General features: G+C 38.0%; 3 protein-coding genes across 5 annotated transcripts; 2 read left to right on the top strand and 1 right to left on the bottom strand.

The window, feature by feature from the left end:
- Nucleotides 1-105: 105 nt before the first annotated feature.
- LOC145463005 (protein CREG1-like) lies at nucleotides 106-9,706 on the top strand. Of its 2 annotated transcripts, XR_014041279.1 has the most exons (6): nucleotides 106-420; nucleotides 3,611-3,886; nucleotides 4,564-4,847; nucleotides 6,022-6,112; nucleotides 6,375-7,918; nucleotides 8,072-9,706. XR_014041279.1 is itself a non-coding variant. In XM_081446699.1 (5 exons), exons 1-5 carry the CDS (start codon nucleotides 213-215, stop codon nucleotides 6,476-6,478), a joined length of 963 nt encoding a protein of 320 aa, XP_081302825.1. In that variant the 5' UTR covers nucleotides 109-212; the 3' UTR covers nucleotides 6,479-8,060. The 2 variants fall into 2 exon arrangements, 1 of the variants encoding a protein (XP_081302825.1); XM_081446699.1 differs by lacking the exon at nucleotides 8,072-9,706 and having other exon boundaries at nucleotides 109-420; nucleotides 6,375-8,060.
- Nucleotides 9,707-13,035: 3,329 nt separating this feature from the next.
- On the bottom strand, nucleotides 13,036-19,822 carry LOC145463016 (uncharacterized). Of its 2 annotated transcripts, XM_081446712.1 has the most exons (6): nucleotides 19,445-19,820; nucleotides 17,551-17,594; nucleotides 16,658-16,710; nucleotides 16,299-16,411; nucleotides 15,284-15,364; nucleotides 13,036-13,123 (listed from the first exon to the last, which is right to left on the bottom strand). In XM_081446712.1, exons 1-6 carry the CDS (start codon nucleotides 19,532-19,534, stop codon nucleotides 13,115-13,117), a joined length of 390 nt encoding a protein of 129 aa, XP_081302838.1. In that variant the 5' UTR covers nucleotides 19,535-19,820; the 3' UTR covers nucleotides 13,036-13,114. The 2 variants fall into 2 exon arrangements, with proteins under 2 accessions (XP_081302838.1, XP_081302837.1); XM_081446711.1 differs by lacking the exon at nucleotides 13,036-13,123 and having other exon boundaries at nucleotides 15,010-15,364; nucleotides 19,445-19,822.
- Nucleotides 19,823-19,943: 121 nt separating this feature from the next.
- Nucleotides 19,944-26,911, top strand: LOC145463004 (protein CREG1-like). Its single transcript, XM_081446698.1, has 5 exons — nucleotides 19,944-20,240; nucleotides 21,929-22,207; nucleotides 22,928-23,211; nucleotides 24,386-24,476; nucleotides 24,741-26,911. The coding sequence occupies exons 1-5, from the start codon at nucleotides 20,033-20,035 to the stop codon at nucleotides 24,842-24,844; spliced, it is 966 nt and encodes a 321-aa protein (XP_081302824.1). The 5' UTR covers nucleotides 19,944-20,032; the 3' UTR covers nucleotides 24,845-26,911.
- The last annotated feature ends 77 nt before the right edge of the window (nucleotides 26,912-26,988 follow it).

A 26,988-nucleotide genomic window follows, 5' to 3' on the forward strand; every position in this document is an offset into this window, starting at 1 on the left:
ATGTTTTTGGTTACCATTACCCATAACGCCACTCGTACGAGAGCTCGCTGTTGATTGGTTACTTTCCCACCAATCAAAAAAGATTTTACAGTCAAAATGATAGTAAGAGGAGGCGGAGCACAGAGGAAGGCTTACAAGTCACGCGCGCTTACCAATCGAAGAGGACGTTTCCGCAGCACAAAGCTCGCTTCTGGGCGATTTTTAATTTTGTGATGGGTTCGCCTGAAGATAAGGTTAAACTCTTTGACGACGACCCCAAAATTCCTCCTCCAACTACTGTTGTGGACGAAAATGAGAGAGATACCAATTTTTGTCAGTTAACGTGTGTGTCTCTGGCGTTCCTTGTTATATTTGGTGTCTTTTTTGCGCTGGTTGTCTTTCCCAGTCCTCACCACGATGAAGACTCGTACAATGAACAAGGTTTGTTTGTATCTTAATGTTCGTTATTCTCGTTTCATCTTTCTTTAACAGCTCATACTTAAGCTTAATTGTGGGGTTAGTATTGAGCTGAGAAAGTTTGTTTGTTGTCATAAACTCAGGTTAAAATTGTTTCTTTATTCCTGGTTGTCTGGAATCCTTTTGTTTCACTGGGAAGTCTACTGGAATGTGAACTAATTTGTTGATCTTACAACACGTTTCTCCTCAAACATTTATCTGTTGCCTTTTTTAAAAAACAATGTTCACAAACTTAGCTGCATGCTAAAACTTTAAAGTCCCTGATGTTATCATCTGTTCGTGGGTGTTAAAAAGCCTAATGACTTGTTGATAAATATTGCTCTAATATTATGCTGGTAAGATGACTTTTTGTTGTTATCTTTTTAAAGATAATAACATGATCTTCCAATATTTAATCGCTCCATTAACCAAAATCGAAGTAAGTTTATGTTATATCCATAAGCAGACTATTTGGGGTAAGAACCATCTTCATTCAGCTGAACTTCCGAGCACAGATGGTCAGAGGCTGTGTAGCTCATGTCAGAGGTAGATATTTATCAGCTTTATTTGATTGGTTAAGAGGGAGTTTAATCAGCCATGTTGGAGCTAGCAAATACGGACATCAGTTGCAAAAATGAACTTACATGCTAAAAAGGATCTTGCAAATATTCCTTTTATTTATATCCATTCAACAGTCCACTTCCTCCGTGCCTGTTGCCAGTGTGTCAAAATGAGTCTCGGCGTGTCGGGTATGTTATGGACGGAACAATGGATGAGTGAGTGAGTGAGTGAGTGAGTGATTGAGTGAGTGAGAGATATATGTATGTCACACCAATCAGATTGGATCTACTATAAACAGCCAATCAAATTTCTTGTTTTAACGGTAAATGGTACGTGAGAAGATTTGATCCCAATACAGTTCAGAAGGGCCATATTTATTCTTCTATAAAAGAGGAGGAAGTATTCATATATTGGGTTTACTTCGACATTTTCTATGGGTGAGGCTGAGAATTTTAGTTATGAAGGAGATGAGCCTTGAGGTTTGAAACAGTTTGTGAGTAAGTAGTATGCAAATGGGCGAGATATTTTCATTTTTAGTTACAAAGGTAACTTGATACTTTTGTTTTTCACAAGGAGTAAACTCAATTAGAGGTCACGAATCATTGCTTCTAGTTCTTAGGACATGTTTTAGAGGAGACAAGACTATTTAGATTTGAAAGAGTTCTAACGTTTACAATAGTAAGTGCAGGTAACGATTGTTTTGTTCTTGTTGCATGCAAATATAAGGAGATATTTATATTTTTTAGTTATAAAGGGTAATTTGACACTCTTGTTTTTCACAACGGAGTAAATTCAATTAGAGCTGATGAATCGTAACCACTTGTTCCCACGAGATGTTTGCTATCTTTAGTTACAAATGGTAACTTGACACTTTTGTTTTTCGTATGGGAGTAAATTCAATTAGAGCTGACAAGTTATCGGCTATTGTTTCCAGGATATTAAACAAAAAAGAAGCTTTCATTTCTGGACGGTTTTTACTGCAGTAGCAGGTTAATAGTTCTATTTAATGACATTTATTTCAGTCCGACATTTTTAAAGGTAAAAAGTACGAAAACTGCTCAAATGTTCTTTGAAGACTACGTGGCACCAAGGTAAAGTGCAATTTAATTAAATCAAACTTTCAATGTGTCAGAGAGGTTTTTTTCTCTTTCTTTCTATTTTCAGTGAAGTAGTGTTGTGTTGTGTTGTGCAAAAAGGGTAAACTTATGACTCGTATAAAATGCGAAAAGGTCTCTTATTTAACTTGAGTATTTTTGCGCAAAAATTCCTCTTGGGGGTTGGAAGGGCTATGTGATCGGTGAGTGAGGGAGTTATGCATGTGCACGTGTCACACCAATCACAGTGCGGGTTGTATCAAAGAACGAATCAAATTGCCTGTTAGAAAATAAGATGGTATCTACATCAATCTGGAGACGTGTCAGATTACTGTAGTTTGTTCAGCCAAACATTTTATGGCTTACTATTTAGCTATCTTACCATGACCGATGTAACATCGCATGTAGATCATAAATTCCCAGTTTCTTTCTTGCTGTACATTGCAACCAAAAAAAACTTGTCAAATTATCCAAATCATTACTGTAAACAGCTCCATGAATGCTCCTATCTCCGACACTTCACAAAAAAAATAATAACTCTTACACGCCTTGCGTGTCTATATTTATACAAAATGTTTTGCATGATGACTTGTCTTGATAAAGCCTGGCAAAGGGTAATTGTAAAATATGGCTTATTTGTCATTTAGTGTCAGTTGTCTTACAGCAAACATTTATAAACACTACATTTAAGTTCAGGTAGAAATGTAGTAAAACAGGTAACTAATTGTCCACACAAGTAAGAATTGCATCATTCTTTAGATATTGTATGTGATCAATATCCCAGGGGGTGGGGACTCCCATTGAAAAAGGATCGGGCTGCTCGCTGTACCTTTTAGCAGTTAAAAAAGAGGTAAGGGTACCTCTTAGCGTGTTCAGTCTTAAAAGCTCCACAGTGAGAGCATTTGCAGTACCTTTTAGGGTATTGAGCCAAAATAATTTGTCAGAAGATAAAGTTTTGTCTCAGAATTGGCACCTCTAGGAGGCTCCTGGAATCTCTTAGATGTGAAAAAAATCAAAGCTAGGCCCACAAAGCAGGATCTTGGTACCTTTTAGAGGTTCTTTTTAAAATTTTCAATGAGCACCCTTGTCCTTTTTATACGGGAGTCCACCCTGGATCCATATATTAACCTCACTAGATTATTCAGGGCCTGTTTACACAACCCTTGATTGGTTTCTAACCGAGGTTGAATTATTGCAACAGGTACCCCTACTCAGTCAATTTTTTTTTTTGGTTTTTGTTTCTTCATTTTCCCCATTTTCAGTTTTCACAACTCTTGTGGTAATGCTACTATGGGAATAACAGAACTCGTCATTGGAGTAAGTGAACTTGAAAAATTCACCAAAAAATGTACAATCTATACTTGATAAAAAAGACTAAGGCTTGCCTGATGTGAATAGTCGAGTGCTTATTTCTATCCCTGTTACAATAAGACAAGTAAAGATGATATTGCTCAGCAAACAATCAAGTGTTAAAGGTAGCAACAGCTTATATATGCTCAGTATTTACTTTATTCCTGAAGGGTACAAAGCCCACGTTCATAAACTTAAGCCTGGAGAAGACTTTGAAGATTCTGGAGAAATGCATGATTCTTGGATGGAAGAAGAGCGCCGCCACATGAAGATGTTTCCAGAGTTTAGATCCTGGTCTAAGCCTGCATATCCCACGCGTCGGACACACTCTAATCCCACACGCCAAACACACACTGATTCCACACTGACACACACTAGTCCCACAGATAAGACACACCCCACGAAGACATATGACCCCCCATCCAGATTTGAAAAGGCAAAAACAGGTGAGAATTGTACAAGACATTTTCTTTTAATTGCATGTGGTTTTTTGACCAAGCGTGAGGACATTTGAATGGCTGGATTTTGACCAAAATCTTTTTTGTGTGTGTAACCAGTAACACTTCAGGTTCATAAATACTGTATGCAATTAATAATTGAGTCCAATATCCAGTCATCTAGACTGTACAGACTTGGTCAAAAAAAGGATCTATTATATGACATACAAGAACCTCAGGCAAGATGGCCCCATCGTGCCTACTTAAGTGACAAATCAAAGCACAGGATTTGGTTCAGCCTGCCTACTAGAAGAGCCATCTAATACTATCCAATTACAGTCAATAAAAGAGCTGAAGTGCCTAGGTACTTATAAGGATTAGTAAAATGTTCTATTCTACTAGATCATTGAGGCAGGTACCCTTGCAGTGTCTCCCTCTACCCAAGAGTCAGTACAGTTATTTAATGGGTACTAGTAACTTGTTACTATGACAACATGATAAAGTGATGGAACTAGCAGTGAAACTGAATGAAAAGTGGAGGGAGGGGGGGGGGGGGGTTAAACAATACTTTTTGTCAGAGTCTTCATTCTCTGAAACATTAGTGAAGCACTGGCTTGCAAAGAAATGTAACCAAAAATAACATTTGGAAATAAACTCTCATCCGCGGTTTAATTCTCAATCCACAGCAAGATACATTGTGCACAATTCTGACTGGGGATCCGTATCAACTATCTCTGCATCAATGGATGGGGCACCTTTTGGAATGGGGACTTCATTCAGTGATGGTACTGTCACTAATAGCACAGGAGTACCATACTTCTACCTGACGAAATATGACCCTGTGGTTAAAAACATTGAGTTAAACGCAATGTCCAGCCTGGCACTGTCAGAAGCACAAAGTGGATATTGCAAAGAACATGACTGGGATCCCGAGTTACCTCTGTGCTCAAGAGTCACTGTCATTGGAAAGGTATGCCATTTCAGAAGTTTCACATTTCAAGTCAAGATGTATTTAATTTATTACATGGCATGGTAGTTTCAAGGTAAATCTGATCCATTCTGATTACTTCCTTCTTGGTCAGGATTTTGCCATACTGTCCCATTTCCATGGAAATGGTCATAACCCATATATTTTAAAGTGCCATATAACAAACTACTTACTAACCTGGCTTCCTTGTGCTGTACTGGGGAATATTGACCCTTGGTCATTTTTGTGTGGACCTTATTGTGCTCAGTCCCTACTCCCACAACCTCAGGCAAGTATTCCCAGTACAGCCCTCTTGTTAATTTAGTAAGAGGTTATTGTTAAATAGCTGGCATTTTTCCCGCTGCAGCCTGCCCATTCATTGGCTAGTTCATGGTCACATGACATCTAACAATGAAACTGTTTCCCACCAAATGCCATGAGCTGGCAACATTGCAAAAACTATGACATTAGTTGGGAAACAGTTCAATGTTACCTGCGAAATGTTGACCGCTGTTGCACATCATTTTCTCAATAAAGTGATTATTAATTTTGTTTTTTACTGGTTTGACCCATTTGTTTTGCTATATAACAAATAACTTAATGACTGGTCCCTTGGGAAGTAGTGAATTTTGTTTCCCATGAATCTCAATGTTTCCCTCAACTTCATCTCGGGAAACATTGAAATTCTCAGGGAACAAAATTCACTATTCCCCTCGGGACCAGTCATTAAGTGTTAAATATTGACGACCAACGTAACATGCAACATGTTTATAGACCTACCGGTATGTAGCTTATTACTTTGCATGCATTGCAGGCCTATGATAATAGTCATGCAATGATAAACATAAAGTGCTTGTTAACCAAGCTTGATGTTAAGATGGTGCGTTTTTATGTACTCGTGGGCGTATCAGAACTCAAGTGACAAGTACTAGTGAAGTAATTCATTGACAGAGATAGCAGAAGAAATGGACCTTTTTAGCAAATATGCACGGCCATTTTGAATTCTATTTCAAACAGCTAGCTGATAATTAGTGTGTATTTGCCCCCTAAACATCCCATAATAGTTATTTAAAACAATAGAATTCAAAATGACCACTGCATCGCTAAAAAGGTCCGCATTCGTAATCAAATTCACTTTTTCTCAAAGAGTACTTTTGATTCTTCGCAATTTATTCAGCTTGTCCATGTTGGCCCTGATGAGGAAAAGTTTGCACAAAACGCTTTGTTCTCAAGACACCCTGCGATGAAAGCATGGCCTAAAGATCATGGTGAGTTCCCAAACTATGTAGATTCTTAATCCGATGGATTGATATGTAAAGCCATTTTATAATGTACACTCTCATTGCCCCATTGTCATATAATAATATGGCAATGGGGCAACAAGATAATGCAAGACTGCTCTCCCAGACTATGGTAATTTGATCCTGTATGTCACTGTTTCAAATATTCGTTTTTGTGTGGCAATGCTCTGCAGCTGTTGCGTCTCAGAATTTATGCTAGCAGGAAGTTTAACTTTTTTTTATCCTTTAGGTTGGCAGACATTGAAGCTTGAAATCACTCATGTTTGGCTGTTGGACTTTTATGGTCCTGCCACCATGGTGCCTGTAAAAGATTACTTCAATGTCAAGTTGTAAGACAGATTTGCTGCTGAATTGTGGCCATCTTAACTATTTTCAAGCTTATCACATGTGATAAAAATGTTCATCTTGTTTAACAAAAAAAGATGTTTGTCATAAGGGGTAGTTGATAGAGATAGAACAAAAATACTTTTTTCTGTTTTTCAAAATCATTGCACTCTAAAATATTCAAATCTTAACTGAAGCTGGTATTTTCTACCACTGTCCACTGTCTGTCATCTTGGAGGACCTCTCCGGAAAAACAATGTAATTCTCCGTAGGAAAAAAGATGGTACATTTTACCACAATACCATGCAAGCCGTACACAGCCCATAAAGTACAAGGAAAGCCATATTTTTGCAATTTATTTGTCCCTGTTGTAATGACATTGTGTATGTTAGGTTTGAAGGTCTTAGAACTTTTCTCAATGTTTTTATGAGCATTGTTTAAGTTTTTGTGTGCTAAGAATTATGGGTAAATGTACTTCAATTATGAGTTTAGTAAGGCACGACCAGGTTTTAATGTTTACCAGTAATGTGGGTTGTTTTCAAGGACATCTGGCGTCGTTTCCAGTGGCAACTTGTCAGCCTTTGATGTCATTGGCAGCAAAGCACACAAAATTGCAAGCGACAATATTGTTACCATTGGAAATGAGGAAAGTTGCCTCTGGCAACACTGTAATTTGAAGTCCAAAACCTGGTCACCAAAGCTCTATCGTGTGTTACTCAACTGATAATCGTAGTATCAGTCGCCATCGTTTTTCCTATGGAAGATTGCAGTGGGTTTAAAAATCATGTCTGTGGTTGTGAGTTATAGATTTGGATTCATTTTTGTTTCTTTTTTCAGTGGTCATAGATATTTTTCATGATTGACAGCAGCAAGTAACGTAACTTGTTAGCTGGATTTTTGACTTCAGAGTTCACATTATTATGAAGAGTACATTAAAATACATTGAATAACTTGATGCTTTGAATTAATTTGATAATTTGAATAGAAACTGTAGAGAGGATAGAGTACCATGACAGTGGTCATGAACTATTCCCATTTCTTTAAAGTGAGGGCAATAATACGGAAAAGGTCAAAAAGTGAAAAAACAAGATGTTATAATAAATAATAATAATAAATAAATATTTATATAGCGCCTATCCATGCCTGCTCTAGGCGCTGTTATGCTACAAATACATTGCTTAATAACAAAATTTATACTTAAAGTGCATTGCTAAGAAGTAGACTTTTTAAGCAATTTAAGCTTTAATTATATTAGAGCTTTACAATTTATGGAAGTTTTGTAGAGAGGATAGAGTACCATGACAGTGGTCATGAACTATTCCCATTTCTTTTAAAGTGCGGACAATAATACAGAAAAGATCAAAAAGTGAAAAACCAAGATGTTATGCTAATTAAGCTTTAATTATATTAGAGCTTTACAATTTATGGACGTTTTGTAGAGAGGATAGAGTACCATGACAGTGGTCATGAACTATTCCCATTTCTTTTAAAGTCAGGAAAATAATACAGAAAAGGTCAAAAAGTGAAAAACCAAGATGTTGTCCTAATTAAGCTTTAATTATATTAGAGCTCTACAATTTATGGACATTTTGTAGAGGATAGAGTACCATGACAGTGGTCATGAACTATTCCCATTTCTTTTAAAGTGAGGACAATAATACAGAAAAGGTCAAAAAGTGAAAAACCAAGATGTTATGCTAATTAAGCTTTAATTATATTAGAGCTCTACAATTTATGGACATTTTGTAGAGAGGATAGAGTACCATGACAGTGGTCATGAACTATTCCCATTTCTTTTAAAGTGTGGACAATAATACAGAAAAGATCAAAAAGTGAAAAACCAAGATGTTATGCTAATTAAGCTTTAATTATATTAGAGCTTTACAATTTATGGACGTTTTGTAGAGAGGATAGAGTACCATGACAGTGGTCATGAACTATTCCCATTTCTTTTAAAGTGAGGACAATAATACAGAAAAGGTCAAAAAGTGAAAAACCAAGATGTTGTCCTAATTAAGCTTTAATTATATTAGAGCTCTACAATTTATGGACATTTTGTAGAGGATAGAGTACCATGACAGTGGTCATGAACTATTCCCATTTCTTTTAAAGTGAGGACAATAATACAGAAACGGTCAAAAAGTGAAAAACCAAGATGTTATGCTAATTAAGCTTTAATTATATTAGAGCTCTACAATTTATGGACATTTTGTAGAGAGGATAGAGTACCATGACAGTGATCATGAACTATTCCCATTTCTTTTAAAGTGAGGACAATAATACAGAAAAGGTCAAAAAGTGAAAAACCAAGATGTTGTCCTAATTAAGCTTTAATTATATTAGAGCTCTACAATTTATGGACATTTTGTAGAGGAAAGAGTACCATGACAGTGATCATGAACTATTCCCATTTCTTTTAAAGTCAGGAAAATAATACAGAAAAGGTCAAAAAGTGAAAAACCAAGATGTTATGCTAATTAAGCTTTAATTATATTAGAGCTTTACAATATATGGACGTTTTGTAGAGAGGATAGAGTACCATGACAGTGATCATGAACTATTCCCATTTCTTTTAAAGTGAGGACAATACAGAAAAGATCAAAAAGTGAAAAACCAAGATGTTATGCTAATTAAGCTTTAATTATATTAGAGCTTTATAATTTATGGACGTTTTGTAGAGAGGATAGAGTACCATGACAGTGATCATGAACTATTCCCTTTTCTTTTAAAGTGAGGACAATAATACAGAATAACGTAAAATTGCCTGAATTTCGATTAGCCGAACTGCATTGCCTCCAACGCACACTCTTTCGGCTACAGTAGTTTCATAATCATTTTCTCTCACACAACCCAATGAACGCAACAGTTGAGACGTAAGAATTTGAATAAAAAAATAGCTTACCTTGTTTTAGTTGTTTACTTCTTTGTTCTCTGTGACTACTGGGGCGATTTATAGCTATTTATGTGGCTTTTACGACTGAATGCAATGGAGGAAAATATTTCTAAGAGAGGTACCGGTACTTCGAACGTACTGTTACAGAAGTGCCAGAGGCCGTGATGCATTATGGAAGGAAAATCGTCGGGACGTTTTTTGAAGGCTTACACGACCAACTACCCGAAGTTCAGGATATGATGATCTGTAGAGGCACAAATGATATCCGAGAATTCTGATTGGTTCCCTGTGTGGTCGGAACGGACCGCTTCAGTGGCGGATACAGACTTTGAGCTAAAGGGGGGGGGGGGGGGGAGGGGGGGAGTCGGTTTTACTTGCCTGCAGCTTTTCTTCCTTCAGTCATTTCTTTTTTTCTTCACCCAAAATAAGGGGAGACCGGGCCCCTCCCTTAGATCCGCCACTGCGCTTCGACCTCGACCCAGAGAGGTTTTCTTTCTTCTCTCTGCTACTGACTGCGAAAAAGAAACCTTCAGAGCCAGGGTAATGAACCGTTCACAAAATTTTTTTTTTTTCCATTCATATTTGGCGGCCAACTTAGATAAACTTTCACAGAAACGACCTGAAAAACGTATTTGGTCGTATTTAGCGCACGGGTTACCGAGAATGGATCGTGGGGACGCATGAACTCATCAGCACAGTTTTCAAACAGTCATAACTGATTCAAAAAGCTTGTTCGGTCCGTAGTTAGGAATACTGGTCACGTTCTTTATACAAGTTTGTGGTCTTCACCTGCGGCCCGGTCCATTACCTGCCAGTAATGGTCATTAAAGTGAACGCGAATAATATTTCCCCAATACAGGTTTACTTTCAAGAGTAATAAAAAGACCAAAACGAAAGCTAGGTATTTTTCAGTTTTATTTATTTACAGTTCATTGTTGGCATACATCACTAAATGTCCTTTAGTAAAAATGATCAGAAAAGGTTTCACAGATTGAATATAGTCACTTGGTCACTGCAAATGCCTTTCCATTAAAATTTCAATTTTCAAGTTTTCGTATAGAAAGAATAGCTTCCCCTGTAATATATACATTCTATCTTAGACCTTCATCAAATAGTTTTTCATTTTACTACAATATTTTCAACGTTCTCACCACGATGCTTGAAATTTGGTATCATATTAAATACTTTTTTAAAAAAACTCTGTAAAGATTTCTTTTATACTTAGGAATGAACACCAATTTTCCTTTCGTAATCAAAGTTGATTCATATATTTATTACTTACTACACAATTGGTTTATGTCTAGACCAAGGCCGCGTCCACACTACGCTGGAGGAATTTGAAAACGGAGGTTTCACTCTGAAACGCGTCAAATGTTTTTCGTCCACTCCACGCCGGAGGAACTTAAAAACGCAACAATCACCGGTCATTTTGGATTTGTGTTTGAGGAAAACTCGATCAGGGAAATCACATGATTACCGTGACTACATCGTTTTCGAAAAGGTCCGTTTTCAAAATGCTTTTCATCTACACGAAAACGAAAAGCCGTCGTTCTCAAATTCCCCCGGTTTGAAGAGCATTTTCGACCGTTTTCGTGACTGGTTAGTGTGGACGATAGGTCTAACCGTAGAAATAAAGCTGTGTTTTCAAATTTATCCGGCACAGTGTGGACGCTGGCTAATGCGTCAAATGAATATTCAGAAACTCAGTAAACTCGACGGTCACTAAAACCGAGGCACACAGCCCGTAAAGTCGCGGGAAAACATGGCGCAATCGCACTAAGAGTTGCGTCGGCAAAATCACGAGGGTGTCAGATCTGCGACTGATTGACCAAAAAGACAACAGCTTAGGTTGTGGAGGATTGGATACCCAGATCGATACGTATAAACAGGAGCCATAATCCCGGATTATGGCTTCCGGAGCAAAGTAAATCGTGGTTCAGGCCCACGCCGAGAAAAACAAAAATAGGTCCTCAATGCATGCAGATAATAATCTACCATGATAGGTATGCAAAGTGTACATGTGCAGAGAGATAATTGCCTTATTAGATGTTGTGACCTCTAGTGAGAGTATAGTTCTCGTAAGATGACATAGAGTCATGGTACAAGTCACGTGCATGCACGTTGAAACACTATATTGATGTAACCTCTGGTAAATGGGATACTTCCTTATGGGGACACAGTCATGTTCCAAGCAACATTCTAACACTTCAGCCATATCCAGCTCTAGAGAAGAGACGCTTCTCATACGGACACAGCTGGATGTGGTCTTTAAGACAACCTTAAAACCGGTTCATCACATTTGGAAACTGGTTTTCCTCGTCAAGAATGTCTATACATGTATGTGACGTAAAAATTGCTATCACAGGATGTCTACCAACAAGCAGACCAAGATTGGGAGAAAAATAAGATATTTGCATTACCCCCTAAAAGTAAGGGACTAACTAGCTTTTCACAGTATTCGTTAGTGCTACGAAAGACTGTTGCGTGAAACGACCCAACGCTCAAAGGACCAATTGTGAAGTAGCATGATATTTAACAGAATGCGCCAAGAAATATTCATCGGAACATTAAGACGCAAGGCCCGAAGTAAAAAACCGAGAAGAACGAGTCCCTTACTTTGTATTTTCATCTAATCGTACCATCGATCGCAGAATCTACTCAACAGAAAATAAGCTAGATACTATTCAAAATCACGTGATCAGTCGTTAGCCATCAGTAGGGCCTTGAAAACGTTCGACACTATGAATCTTGGGTAACAGTCCTGATACATGACGTAATACACGTGACGCTGAGCATTGTCGTACACTGTTTGATCGGGTTCCTCCAACACGTCTTCAATCAGCTGCCGAGTTTTGTGGTCAATGCTGACCTATTGAACAGAGGTGAAATTAAAAACTTCATGAGTGGGTGTAAGCAAAAGAAGACGAGGTGAGAAAGGTTCAAGCCTTGTTGGTAAAGTTAAGTCTATTTCGAGTTTAGTGGCTAAGGAGCGACAGAACTATGGTTTCCGTAGTATGGACGGGGTGCTAGTTAGTGCATTGTGCACGTCAGTCCCAAACGGGAGTCAGCTCGAACGCTACAAGATTCCAAGTCTCAAAGTTCTCCGACAAATTAAGACATCCGATAATAAATTAAGCGCATTATAAGCTTAAATTTATTTTTTTGGCTTTCGCAAATCCGAGCATTAATTTATTTGTTTTGGCTTTCGCAAATCTGCTCATGTCAAAGTCCTTTTTCGGTATTCAACACACTGACTGTACAGCTAAAAGGTGGATCTGGAATCCCTGTTTGTGAGCAGGGCAGCATGTGGCCCGGCAGGTTTCAAGTGTTACCGTACCCAAATTCGCAATTAGCCAATCAGAAGCCGTGACTACTGTCCTGATATCCCCTGATATCAAGTCACTGACCCGATATGGCTATGACGTCATGGTCACTCGGCCGAATTTGGGTAGGCTCGTTTGGTCTAGCCATGGGTACTTTGTCTCGACTACGGCGAGACCAAACTGGCCTGATATGCCGCCGAAGCGTATCAAAAGGTACGAATAGATATAAATTGTACACAGGGCATTATTAATATAAACACTAGGTACACACCTCTTTAGGAGATTCCGATGATAGGTAATCACGATAAATGGACTGTGCGAGTTCTTTGACGGCCGCCTGATCTGTTTCTTTCTTGAGTTTCTCCACCGCCAGCCAAAACAACAAGTTTTCCTCTGAGTATTGAGATTTCAGAAAATCATGGAAGATTTTCACACCAGCTAAAGAAGAGCGAAGAAAAAAAAAGAAAGAAATATTCTCGTTTAGTACTGCCTTGACCCATTTTTTTTCCTCTGAAAACTAAAAATCCGATTTACGGGTTCTAGGTTATTTCACGCTTTCTCGCCATCGATTCAATATATTGCCGTTACAACCTGACCACGAACACAAACGACTGCGTGATTATGGTACAGTCACGCAGATCACGCAAAGCAATGACGACGGCGACTGCGAGGACGACGCCAAGTAAAAAAATGAATTTATATTTTATCTTTGAATTTCGCAATTGTCTAGATCTATTCAGATCGCCTATCAGTCTCAGAAGTGCTCAAGCTAAAAATGTAACGCCAGCGTTAAATTCCAAATAAAAATACGAAAACTTAGCCGCGGTCGTTCGCGTTCTCCAAAATACGCAGAACTTAATTAGTCATTTCACGTTGTTGCTGTCCAGAGGACGGCTAAGAAATGTACAAAGTTTTATAACGCACGTGCACAGTTATTGTTTTGCTCATTAAACCTTTTGTTTGGTGACGTTCTCATTGCCGTTGCCGTCGTGGTTTGCTTAAGTTCCCTAATGGCTGGACTCGATACGTGACCAGGATATATTCTACATGCTTTGAGAAGAAGAGAATCGTCATGTACCCTGGTCCCAGAGTTTTTCTTGATTCTTTTCCGCATGAGATGAGACAGCCAAGAGAGCCGCGAATTTTTCTTGATTTTTTTCCGTATGAGATGAGACAGCCAGCTTCGCGACTTGTGTCCGCCGCTTCGCGGCTCCTCGCAGCTCTCTCATGCGGAGAAAAATCAAGAAAAACCTCTGGGACCAGGGTAATCATCATGCTGTCAACATACAAATTTCCTTCATGCTCTTCTTACTGGTCTGTACTGTTTTTTTCTTTGTTTATTTGTTTGTTTGTTTTTTTGGTCTGGTCTGTGAGGAAATACTAAGAGGGAACACTTTTAGCTACTTTTACAATCCCTTTTATTACTGCGTGTTTTGCAGTAACTGTCCTCTTGTGTTTTCCTCGCGCTCTTGCACATTAAAAACAATAGTTATTTATACCTGTTAATTTGCAATGCTAATATTTTTTTCTGAGTATTGACAGTGCAAATTTATATGCCACCTGGCAAAGTTAATTGACGCTATGCAAATGTCTGTGATGACCAAAGAACTCAGTCATTAATTATTTATGGCTGATGCTGAATGTAATCAGAAACGAGAATTACCAGAAAAGGGACAGAATAATTTTCAATTAGGCATGCAGGCCTACCATCAAAGTAAGACAAATATCACTTACTCTGTAGCTTGAGAGTTGTTTTTTTAGATTGTCAACACCAAATCTATCAACATTGATTTATGACTTGGCATTGAATGATGTTATGTTAGGCAGGTATCAATGCTGTTCTAAGCTCCTGGGTAAATGAAACAGTGTTGCAATAGCTACAAGCATGTTTGTTTGTTTAGACACAATTTTTAAATTTTAATTGTGATTCATTCTACTAACAAAAACACTGGTTAGACACATAGAAAACATCCTAACTTGCTTCTAAAAAAGAATCAAAATGTTTCTGAAGCATTTCAAAACAAACTTTTACCTACAAAACATTATTTTGTTCCAGCAACAAAAGTTCCCTTGTGTAGCCAGCAGGCTGTAGCTAATAATAGTATTGTTTCAACATTAATTTAAAAACAGTCAATTCTCCTTGCAGATGACAATACACTACTCTGTAATGTAGGTTGCCATATTATTTTAATGTATTACCGTAGAGCTAAAAAATTAATAAAACAATCTCCAAAAGTGGAGACCTCAAAAGTACAGAAAGTGGTTCCTAGTGAAACTGTCAATGAAAGCAAAGTGATATAATCATTATTTCTCCCCCCCCCCCCCCTCTCCCAAAAAAAAAGACAGAAAATCTACCTTGCAGGTAAATAACAGCCCATATACATACCACATAGCCAAACTAATGCTGAATGAAATTCAGAAATCAGGATTTTTTTCGGTTACTGGACAAAACTAACTACTGCATTACTGGCCATTTGCAATGAAGTGAATTTTGCTTTTTTTCTGACTCTCTAATAGAAACAAAACAAACGGTTTTTATTATTACTTGGTAAATTCAGTGATCTCTCCAAAAGAAGTCAACAGAACAAAAGTACTGACCTCTCCTGATTTGTACCCTGGGTAAGGTGATCTACTCTCTGACAAAACAGGACCAGCTTTGCCTGAGCTGTGGAAATTTTTCTAAGAAATGGAGAATTGGCATAGTCCATCAACAAGCATAATCAAAGAACATGATCACAGTGTTCCAGCTAAATTTTAGAGTGGGGGGTCACATTGGTCAGTTATCAAATGTTTCATCTTGTTCAATGGATTCAGTGGCAAAGCCCAAGTTAAGAATAAAATGATGATTTGGCTAAGGGGACAAAATACCCTCACATGTGCCATCCTTCTGATTATTAGTGGTGAAAAAGTAATACTTTCTTTATTATTATTATTATTATTATTATTATTATTATTATTATTATTATTATTATTATTATTATTATTGTTATTATTATTGTTACTCTCTACCACAATCATATGTTTACAATAATGACATTAAATTAAGTAACGCTGCTCTGATTAAATAATATCAAATTTAAGGTTGTGTTCTATTGGGTAGTTCCAGAAAATATCTATACGTCCCCCACAGAAGGGATTTTTTCCAAGACCCCCCACCCCTCTGGAAATTCCAATTAAACCTGATACATTTCTTTAAATTTTTTGGTCTTGGAGAACCTCCACCCCCCAGGAAATTCCAATCTCTTCTGTGGGGGGAGTATAGATATTTTCTGGTACTGCACATTGGCATCAACTGCTTCCGGTTGGTTGGGTTTTTTGTGTTCTATTGAGCGAAAACCATTTCTGGTTGGTTTGGTTGATCAACTATTTTAACTGTCCTCAAACCAGGTTGAAACAGTTGAAAGAGCATTTGCATGATTCTGTTGTGTGATTGTTACTTGCATAAGGAGTATACCCAGGAGTTACTGCATTTTAACTGAAAATGGTTGGAAAAGTGTTCCATCAAGAAATGTCAACCCTATCAACCCAAACTGGTTGTAGTTGAAATGGTTGATCTGAAAAGAACACAGCCTAAGTGGCTATGAATATTTTTAGTTTTCTTTTCACAAGATACCTCTGCAAGATACTTTCTATAATCCTCCTTCCTCTCCTGCCGTAGTTTCTGTTGATGTTTTTCATAACCGCCTAACTTCAGTCCTCCTACATCACTGTCATCCTCCACAGTGGCTGTTGAAAGAAATCCACAAATGAGAGACTAACATTTAGCACTGTTAAGTAATAACTTATACTAGTATATTATTAACATATTATTATTGTTATTATTTGTTAAGTCCAAAAAGTAGTTTAATTGTATAAGAGCGATTCTCTATCTGAATTCAGATATACAGCAGGCTGTTCTTATCTGATGCCCTATCAATGGAAGCATACCGGAAAGTCCAAATACCAGCTCTAAATAATATCAACATGCACTACCTTTTGCCTTTATCTTGGCCTCGGATGCAGGAAAGGGACCTCTTTGTGCATGCCTTGGTGGATAAAAACAGACAGAACTGATTCATAGCAGTATTTCTAGTCCAGTTTAAATAAAAAAAAATTGTATCAATTGAAATCAAGATATAATAATAATTATTATGAAATGAGACCTCGCCACCTTGTTTCTCAGTAAAATAATTTTATTTTGAGAGGGGGAAATCTATAACCTACCTGTATTTACATGTAGTTGGGAGACTTATTCAACTAACGTAACAAAAAGTGTAAGTTTTACATTAAGCATAGCTAACTTATCAGGCCAGTGCTTATAGTAATTTTAATAGGATGCTAGTCCAGTGCAGGGTTAGCATTTCAAAGGAAAGGGACACTTTGAGAGTACATTGCCTTGCCCAAGAACACAACAAAGTTACCCTGGCCAGCAATTGAACCTGGACTTCCAGTTTGACTAGAAATCCAAGATTCCAACTGTTAGGCTGCCATGCCTTGATCCGACTTTACACGTAGTACCAAGAAGGAAATTTCCCTGTCCTGTTCAATTGTTGTTGTTATTGTTGTTGCTTTTCTTTAGATATAAGTTGCATAATTGGCTTCGTATTGATATATCATTGAGAGTTTTGATGTTAATCACTGACACTTTAAATGTAGAAATGACATCAACTTGGAAAGAAATCCAAGTTCCAGATGGGATTTGAATCCACCACCCTCTGTGATCTAGCAGACGCTCCAACCACTGAGCTACTGAAGACACTATGGTGAGCAAGGGTGAAATGTGAGTCTTTGACGGGAACTGCATCGTGCGGTCACACAGCCAAATAATGACTTGCATCGCACAGTCACATTGAGGTATATCACTGACACATTACAGCTATTGTTACCTGCTGTCAGGTTTGTATCCTCTTGGGCTTGTCCTGCTACGATCCTAATGACAATAAAAATGAAAATGAAGAATAATTATTATAATCCTGTAAAATCACCTGATGACATATTCGTGATTCAAATGTTTGGTTCATTCTTTTAATGTCTCTACCTGAGAAATGACCATATTAACAAGGTTTGATCAATTATATGAAGAGATCTACAGCAACAGAGAGGAATACCTTAAAAACCCTTACAGGAAGATCATGATCTATGATGATAAACATGTTGATTTCTCCCATAGCATGGGGGTCATTCAAGTCAGAATGTTTTAGCAGGAGGGAGCTGTGTCCCTATCACAAATCATAAACAGCTCCAGCAACAGAAAACCATAACCAGTAAACAGTATGTAGAATGAGGCCTAGTACATAAGAAAATAACAGTAGTCTTCAGGGTGAAGAGAAAACCAACTTTCGGGCTTGCCGTTGGAGCAAGTTTTACCTTTGATGTACTAGCCAGAAAGTCATTCTCAGTAGCTCAAAAAAATCCACCCTTACAGTACTTTTTAATTCGAATTTCCTCAAAATTTTGAGAGGAAACTTCACTTGCCCATCTAATCAGGCAAGTAAAGGACAGAATCCCTCAGCTTGACTGAAAAATACACAAGTCGCTGGCTACTGAACACGACTTTCTTAGCGCGCTTTTCTTATTGAGTGATATGCAAATAAGTATGTTGCATTGTGGTCCAAAAATAATAAACAGTGAAACCCTGTTTCACAAAAACCCACAAAATGAGGGCACTTCATTATTACCGACAGTGGTCTCAATTTCAAATGCATTCTTAAAAATTAACCCAAATTAGTATGCAAACCAGGTTACAGTCAGTTTAAAATCACAGTTCTTGCAGTGTCCATGAGAGGAATCTGCATACCAGTTTAGATAGTTTTGGGTCTGCACAAAGTGCGAGCTAGCAAGACATGGAAGCTAACATGAAACCCATTCTGGTTAGCCTAAATAAGTTAATAACAATCTGGTTACCCTAAACATCTCTGCCCCCACACCCATGTACTAAAAAAGGTTGCCTCAGTTAGCTTGTGGTTAGCCTTAGAGCCAGTAGGGATTACTGGCTTGCATGGGTCAGTCTTGCAGTCAGTCACTCTTATTAACCTAAATAGCTCTCTGTTAAGTCTAATTAACAATCTAGTTTGCCTAAGTTAGCTTAGTTAGCTTGTCGTTAGGCTTTTTATAGGGGTTAGGGATCCTACCATGCATGCCTTGTATGCCTTACTGACTCACACAGTTGGTAACAACCCCTGTTGATTTCGGGTCAGTTGACGTATAACAAAGTGTTAAAGCGAGGGTCTGCATTTTATAGCTCAAGGCGACCTTATGTACAAAAAGATTTTGTATCAATTGGCATCTGACAAAGAGTTTGAGGGAGGGTCTTCGTTTTATACATCCAGGTGGCCCTTTCTACAAAACGGAGACCCCATTGATTTCACGTCAGTTGACATCTAACAAAGCATTTAAGCAAGGGTTTCATTTAACAGTTCAAGCCAGCCTTATCTACAAAACGAAGACACTGTTGATTTCGCGTCAGTTGGTGTCTGAGGAGAAGCTTTGACCCGGTTTGACAGTCTCTGGTTTGATAGGCCTGTTAAAAACACATCTCTGCTTTTCAATCTTAGGTCTTGGGTCTTGGGTCTTAGGTCTTCGTTTTGTAGACACCCAAATTGTCATGGCTTAAATTTCGCTTTTATTTTCTTTAGCCTCATGTTTATACTCATAAAAACGAAATAAAATGAAAATCACATTGGGGCATAAAATCAAACCAAAAACAAATCTGAACTAATTATAAGCTAGGCTATATAGTTTGTATAGGACTAAATTAGAGCTTGCTTTAGTTTCTGGTACCTCAGTTTGCTGTGCACGTGACATTTCTGCCCTTTCCTGTTCAAGTTTTCGCTTCTGAGATTCAATGAAGCTAGACAGGTCATCCGCCATTCTAAGCAAATGTATTTTCTAGTCCAGCAGTAAATTCACGAAAGAAGATCAGGTCCAAAAATCCCGCGAAAATTGAGCAGAGTTGTCGTCAAGTGTTCAAGACATTAAAACGTGAAAGCATGACTAATTGGTTTCTCTTGCATCCTTAATAAACAGCTGATAGCCTCGTTGTACTTGAACAAGCAAATAAATATGGCTTTACAGTAGATACAACCATTAGAAGCGAAGGAAAACAGCTCCATATTATAAATTCCAAAATTGTTTCGCATTTATGTCCGCCATGTTTTTGGTTACCATTACCCATAACGCCACTCGTCTATTACGGAGAGCTCACTGTTGATTGGTTACTTTCCCACCAATCAAAAACGATTTTACAGTCAAAATAATAAGAGGAGGAAGAGGAGGCGGAGCAAGGCTTACAAGTCACGCTCACTAATCGAAGAGGACGTTTCGTTTCCGGAATACAAAGCTCACCTCTGGGCGATTTTTAATTTTGTGATGGGTTCGCCTGAAGATAAGGTTAAACTCTTTGACGACGACCCCAAAACTCCTCCTCCAACTACTGTTGTGGACGAAAATGAGGAAGATGCCAATTTTTGTCAATTAACGTGCGTGTCTCTGACGTTCCTTGTTATATTTGGTGTCTTTTTTGCGCTGGTTGTCTTTCCCAGTCCTCACCAGGATAAAGACTCGTACAATGAACAAGGTTTGTTTGTATCTCAAAATTCGTTCTTCTCGTTTCATCTCCCTTTAACAGCTCATACTTAAGCTTAATTGTGGGGTTAGTATTGAGCTGAGAAAGTTTGTTGACATAAACTCCCCCCCTGTTTTTGTACTCCTGGTTGTCTGGAATCCTTTTGTTTCGCTTTCACGTTTCTCCTCAAACATTTATCTGTTGCCTTTTTTAAAAGCCAATGTTCAGAAACTTAGCTGCATGCTAAAAATTTAAAGTTCCTGATGTTATCATCTGTTCGTGGGTGTTAAAAAGCCTTTTGATAAATATTGCTCTAATATGATGCTGGTAAGATGACTCTTCCAACATTTAATTGCTCCATTAACCAAAATCGAAGTAAGTATATGTTATATCCATAAGCAGACTATTTGAGGTAAGAACTTCTTCATTCAGCTGAACTTTCGAGCACAGATGGTCAGAGGCTATGTCGGTCATGTCAAAGGTAGATATTTATCACCTTAATATTTGATAGTTCATCAGGGCTTAAAATATGGAGTTTAATCAACCATATTGGAGCTAGCAAATACTAACATCAGTTGAAAAATGAACATACATGCTAAAAAGGATCTTGCAAATATTTATTTTATTTATATCCATTCAACAGGCCACTTACTTCCTATTTGCCTCTTGCCAGCGTGTCAAAATGAGTCTCCAAGCGAGACAATTCATTCACACGTATGAAAATGTTTCACCTACATGAGTGTTCATTTGCATATGAATCTAACTCATTTTTAAACAAAATGTTTTGCATGATGACTTGTCTTGATAAAGCTTGGCAAAAGGGTAGTTGGAAACTATGGCTTATTTGTCATTCAGTGTCAGTCATCTTACAGCAAACACTTATAAACACAACATTTATGTTCAGGTAGAAATGTAGTAAAACTGGTAACTCATTGTTGACACAAGTAAGAATTGCATCATTCTTTAGATATTGTTTGTGATCCATATCCCAGGGGGGTGGGAACTCCCATTGAAAAAGGATCGGGCTGCTCGCTGTACCTTTTAGGGGTTAAAAAAGAGGTTTTGGTACCTCTTAGCGTGTTCAGTCTTAAAAGCTCCACAGTGAGAGCATTTGCAGTACCTTTTAGGGTATTGAGCCAAAATAATTTGTCAGAAGATAAAGTTTTGTTTGAGAATTGGTACCTCTAGGAGGCTCCTGGTACCTCTTAGAGGTGAAAAATAATTAAAGCTGCGCCCACAAAGTAGGATCTTGGTACCTTGGTACCCCTGTTCTTTTTATATGGGAGTCCCCCCTGGATCCATATATTAACCTCACTAGATTATTCAGGGCCTGTTTACACAACCCTTGGTTGGTTTCTAACTGAAGTTGAATTATTGCAACAGGTACCCCTCTTCAGTCAATATTTTTTAGGTTTTTGTTTCTTCATTTTCCCAATTTTCAGTTTTCAAAACTCTTGTGGTAATGCTACTATGGGAATAACAGTACTCATCACTGGAGTAAGTGAACTTGAAAAATTCACCAACAAATGTACAATCTATACTTGATAAAAAAGACTAAGGCTTGCCTCATGTGAGTAGTCGAGTGCTTATTTCTATCCCTGTTACAATAAGACAACTAAAGATGATATTGCTCAGCAAACAATCAAGTGTTAAAGGTAGCAATGGCTTATATATACTCAGTATTTACATTATTCCTGAAGGGTACAAAGCCCACTTTCATAAACTTAAGCCTGGAGAAGACTTCGAAGATTATGGAGAAATGCGTGATTCTTGGATGGAAGAAGAGCGCCGCCACATGAAGATGTTTCCAGAGTTTAGATCCTGGTCTAAGCCTGCATATCCCACGCGTCGGACACACTCTAATCCCACACACCAAACACACACTGATTCCACAGACAAGACACACACTAGTCCCACAGACAAGACACACCCTACGAAGACATATGACCCCCCACCCAGATTTGAAAAGGCAAAAACAGGTGAGAATTGTACAAAACATTTTTTTTTTAACTGCATGTGGTTTTTTGACCAAGCGTGAGGACATTTGAATAGCTGGATTTTGACCAAAATCTTTTTTTTATGTGTAACCAGTAACACTTCAGGTTCATAAATACTGTATGCAATTAATAATTGAGTCCAATATCCAGTCATCTAGACTGTACAGACTTGGTCAAAAAAAGGATCTATTATATGACATACAGGAACCTATTCTCCTGTGAGATAAAGTAGGCAATCCCAAGCAGGCAAGATGGCCGCCATTGTGTCTACTTAAGTAACCAATCAAAGCACAGGATTTGGTTCAGCCTGCCTACTAGAAGAGCTAGCCATCTAATAATATCCAATTACAGTCAATAAAAGAGCTGAAGTGCCTAGGCACTTATAAGGTTCTATTCTGGATAAAACATTTCTTTGTTTGAGCTTACTTGATCATTGAGGCAGGTAACACTTGCAGTGTCTCCCTCAACCCAAGAGGACAGTTATTTGATGGGTACTGGTAGCTTGCTACCATGACAACATGATAAAGTGATGGAAATAGCAGTGGACTTGAATGAAAAGTGGAGGGGAGGGGGCTAAACAATACTTTTTGTCACAGTCTTCATTCTCTGAAACATTAGTGAAGCACTGGCTTGCAAAGAAATGTAACCTAAAATGACAGTTGGAAAGAAAATCTTATTCGTAGTTTAATTCTCAATCCACAGCAAGATACATTGTGCACAATTCTGACTGGGGATCCATATCAACTATCTCTGCATCAATGGATGGGGCACCTTTTGGAATGGCGGCTTCATTCAGTGACGGTACTGTCACTAATAGCACAGGAGTACCATACTTCTACCTGACAAAAGATGACCCTGTGGTTAAAAACATAGAGTTAAATGCAATGTCCAGCCTAGCACTGTCAGAAGCACAGAGTGGATATTGCAAAGAACATGACTGGGATCCTGAAGAACCTCTGTGCTCAAGAGTCACTGTCATTGGAAAGGTATGTCATTTCAGAAGTTTCACATTTCAAGTCAAGATGTATTTAATTTATTACATGGCATGGTAGTTTCTAGGTAAACCCGATCCATTCTGATTACTTCCTTCTTGGTCAGGATTTTGCCATACTGACCCATTTCCGTGGAAATGGTCATCACCCATATATTTTAATAAAGTGCCATATAATAAACTACTTACTAACCTAGCTTGCTCGTGCTGTACTGGGCAATATTGACCCTTGGTCATTTTTGTGTGGACCTTATTGTGCTCAGTCCCTACTCCCACAACCTCGGGCAAGTATTCTCAGTACGCCCCTCTTGTTAATTTAGTAAGAGGTTATTGTTAAATAGCTGGCGTTTTTCCCGCTACAGCGTGCCCATTCATTGGCTAATTCATGATCACATGACATCTAACAATGAAACTGTTTCCCTCCAAATGCGATGAGCCGGCAACATTGCAAAAACTATGACATTAAACGGTAAACAGTTCAATGTTACCTGTGAAATGTTGACCACTATTGCACATCATTTTCTCAATGAAGGGATTATTTGTTTTCTACCTGTTTGACCCATTTGTTTTGCTATATAACAAATCACTTAATGACTGGTCCCTTGGGAAATAGTGAATTTTGTTTCCACAAATCTCAATGTTTCCTGAGACAAATTGAGATTCTCAGGAAACAAAATTCACTGTTCCCCCTCGGGACCAGTCATTAAGTGTTAAATATTGACCACCATCGTAGCATGCAACGTGTTTATAGACCTATGTAACTTATTACTTTGCTCGCATTGCAGGCCTATTATAATAGTCATGCAATAATTGACTAACACAAAATGGTTATTGACCAAGCTTGATGTTAAGATGGTGTGTTTTTATGTATTCATGGGCGTATCAGAACTCAAGTGACAAGTACTACTGGTCAAGTAATTCATTGACAGAGATAGCAGAAGAAATGGACATTTTTGGCAAAGATACACAGCCATTTTGAATTCTGTTTCAAATAGCTGTTATGGGATGCTCCAGGGCAAATTAGTATGTATTTGTCCGCTAAACATCCCACAATAGCTTTTTGCAACAATACAATTCAAAATAACTGCCAGATCGCCTAAAAGGTCTGCATCCGTGATCAAATTCATTTATTCTCAAAGAGTACTTTTGACTCTTCGCAATTTCTTCAGCTTGTTCATGTGGGCCCTGATGAGGAAAAGTTTGCTCAAAACGCTTTGTTCTCAAGACACCCCGTGATGAAAACATGGCCTAAAGATCATGGTGAGTTCCCAAACTATGTAGATTCTAAATCCAACGGATTGATATATAACGCCATTTTATAATGTACACTCTCATTGCCCCATTGTCATATAATAATATGGCAATGGGGCAACGAGATAATGCAAGACTGCTTTCACAGACTATGGTAATTTGATCCTGTATGTCACTGTTTCAAATATGCCTTTTTGTGTGACAATGCTCTGCAGCTGTTGCTTCTCAGAATTTATGCTAGCAGGAAGTTTAACTTTTTTTTTTATCCTTTAGGTTGGCAGACATTGAAGCTTGAAATCACTCATGTTTGGCTGTTGGACTTTTATGGTCCTGCCACCATGGTGCCTGTAAAAGATTACTTCAATGTCAAGTTGTAAGACAGATTTGCTGCTGAATTGTGGCCATCTTAACTATTTTCAAGCTTATTACATGTAATAAAAATGTTCATCTTGTTTAACAAAAAAAAAAATCTTTGTCATAAGAGGTAGTTGATACAGGTAGAACAAAAATACTTTTTTCTGCTTTTCAAAATCATTGCACTCTGAAATATTCAAATCTTAAGCTGGTATTTTCTGCCACTGTCCACTGTCTGTCATCTTGGAGGACCTCTCCAGAAACCCAATGTAATTCTCCGTTGGAAAAAAAGATGGCAGCAGTACATTTTACCACAATACCATGCAAGCCGTACACAGCCCATAAAGTACAAGGAAAGCCATATTTTTGCAATTTATTTGTCCCTGTGTTAATGACATTGTGTATGTTGGGTTTGAAGGTCTTAGAACTTTTCTGTATGTTTTTATGAGCATTGTTTAAGTTTTTGTGTGCTAAGAATTATGGGTAAATGTACTTCAATTATCAGTTTGGTAAGGCGCAACGAAATGTTGGTGACCAGGTTTTAGTGTTGTCAAGGGCATCTGGCTTCGTTTCCAATGGCCACTCGACAGCCAGATGTCATCGGCAGCAAAGTGCGCAAAATTGCAAGCGACGATATTGTTACCATTGGAAACAAGGAAAGTTGCCCATGGCAACACCGTAATTTTAAGTCTGAAACTTCATCACCAAAGCTCTATCCTGTCTTACTCAACTGATAGTCGTAGTATCAGTCTCCATCGTTTTTCCTATGGAAGATTGCAATGGGTTTAAAAATCATGTCTGTGGTTGTGAGTTGTAGATTTGGATTCATTCATGTTTCTTTTTTCAGTGGTCATAGAGTTTTGTCATGATTGACAGCAGCAAGAAACGTAACTTGTTAGCTGGATTTTTGACTTCACAGTTCACATTATTATGAAGAGTACATTAAAATACATTGAATAACTTGATGTTTTGAATTAATTTGATAATTTGAATAGAAATTGTAGAGAGGATAGAGTACCAAGACAGTGGTCATGAACTATTCCCATTTCTTTTAAAGTGAGGACGATAATACAGAAAAGGTCAAAAAGATGTTATGCTACAAATACGTCGCTTTATAAAAAAATTTATACTCAAAGTACATTGCTAAGAAGTAGACTTTTTAAGCAATTTAAGCTTTAATTATATTAGAGCTTTACAATTTATGGACGTTTTGTAGAGAGGATAGAGTATCATGACAGTGATCATGAACTATTCCCATTTCTTTTAAAGTGAGGACAATAATACAAAAAAGGTCAAAAAGTGAAAAACCAGGATGTTGTACTAATTAAGCTTTAATTATATTAGAGCTTTACAATTTATGGACGTTTTGTAGCGAGGATAGAGTACCATGACAGTGATCATGAACTATTCCCATTTCTTTTAAAGTGCGGACAATAATACAGAATAACGTAAAATTGCCTGAATTTCGATTAGCCGAACTGCATTGCCTCCAATGCACACTCTTTCGGCTACGGTAGTTACGTAATCTTTTCTCTCACACAGCCACAATAAACACAACATTTGAGGCGTAAGAATTTGAATAAAAAAAATAGCTTACCTTGTCTTAGTTGTTTACTTCTTTGTTCTCTGTGATTACCGCGGCGATTTATAGCTACTTATGTGGCTTTTACGACTGAATGCAATGGAGGAAAATATTTCTAAGAGAGGTACCGGTACATTGTACGTGCTGTAACAGAAGTGCTAAAGGCTGTGATGCATTATGGATGGAAAATCGTCGGGACGTTTCGTGAAGGCTTACGCGACCAGTTATCCGAAGCTCATGATAAGATGATCTTCATGTAACGGCACAAAGTGTATCAGAAAATTCTGGTTGGTTCCATGTGTGGTCGGAACGGACCGCTCCGACCTGGCCCTAGAGAGGTTTTCTTTCTTCTCTCTGCTACTGACTGCGAAAAAGAAACCTCTGGAACCAGGGTAATGGACCGTTGACAAAAGATAACTTTTTTCCATTCATATTTAGCGGACAACGGTTAAACTTTCACAAAAACGACCTGAAAAACGTATCTGGTCGTATTTAGCGCGCGAGTTTACCGAGAATGAATCGCGGGGACGCATGAACTCATCAGCACAGTTTTGAAACAGTCAACTGATTCAAAAAGCTTGTTCG

This window comes from Orbicella franksi, chromosome 12, assembly GCF_964199315.1.
Source record: "Orbicella franksi chromosome 12, jaOrbFran1.1, whole genome shotgun sequence".
NCBI classification, from domain to species: domain Eukaryota; kingdom Metazoa; phylum Cnidaria; class Anthozoa; order Scleractinia; family Merulinidae; genus Orbicella; species Orbicella franksi.

Bases quoted from the DNA above. Each gene is read 5' to 3' on its own strand.
- LOC145463016 (XM_081446711.1), bottom strand. From the start codon at position 19,534: ATGGCGGATGACCTGTCTAGCTTCATTGAATCTCAGAAGCGAAAACTT. The intron at 17,595-19,444 runs GTACCAGAAACT...TATTGTCATTAG, and splicing joins CACGTGCACAGCAAACTGAG to GATCGTAGCAGGACAAGCCC. The intron at 15,365-16,298 runs GTATCTTGTGAA...TCCATTTCTTAG, and splicing joins ATAGAAAGTATCTTGCAGAG to AAAAATTTCCACAGCTCAGG.
- LOC145463004 (XM_081446698.1), top strand. From the start codon at position 20,033: ATGGGTTCGCCTGAAGATAAGGTTAAACTCTTTGACGACGACCCCAAA. The intron at 20,241-21,928 runs GTTTGTTTGTAT...TTATTCCTGAAG, and splicing joins AGACTCGTACAATGAACAAG to GGTACAAAGCCCACTTTCAT. The intron at 22,208-22,927 runs GTGAGAATTGTA...CTCAATCCACAG, and splicing joins ATTTGAAAAGGCAAAAACAG to CAAGATACATTGTGCACAAT.
- LOC145463005 (XM_081446699.1), top strand. From the start codon at position 213: ATGGGTTCGCCTGAAGATAAGGTTAAACTCTTTGACGACGACCCCAAA. The intron at 421-3,610 runs GTTTGTTTGTAT...TTATTCCTGAAG, and splicing joins AGACTCGTACAATGAACAAG to GGTACAAAGCCCACGTTCAT. The intron at 6,113-6,374 runs GTGAGTTCCCAA...TTTATCCTTTAG, and splicing joins AGCATGGCCTAAAGATCATG to GTTGGCAGACATTGAAGCTT.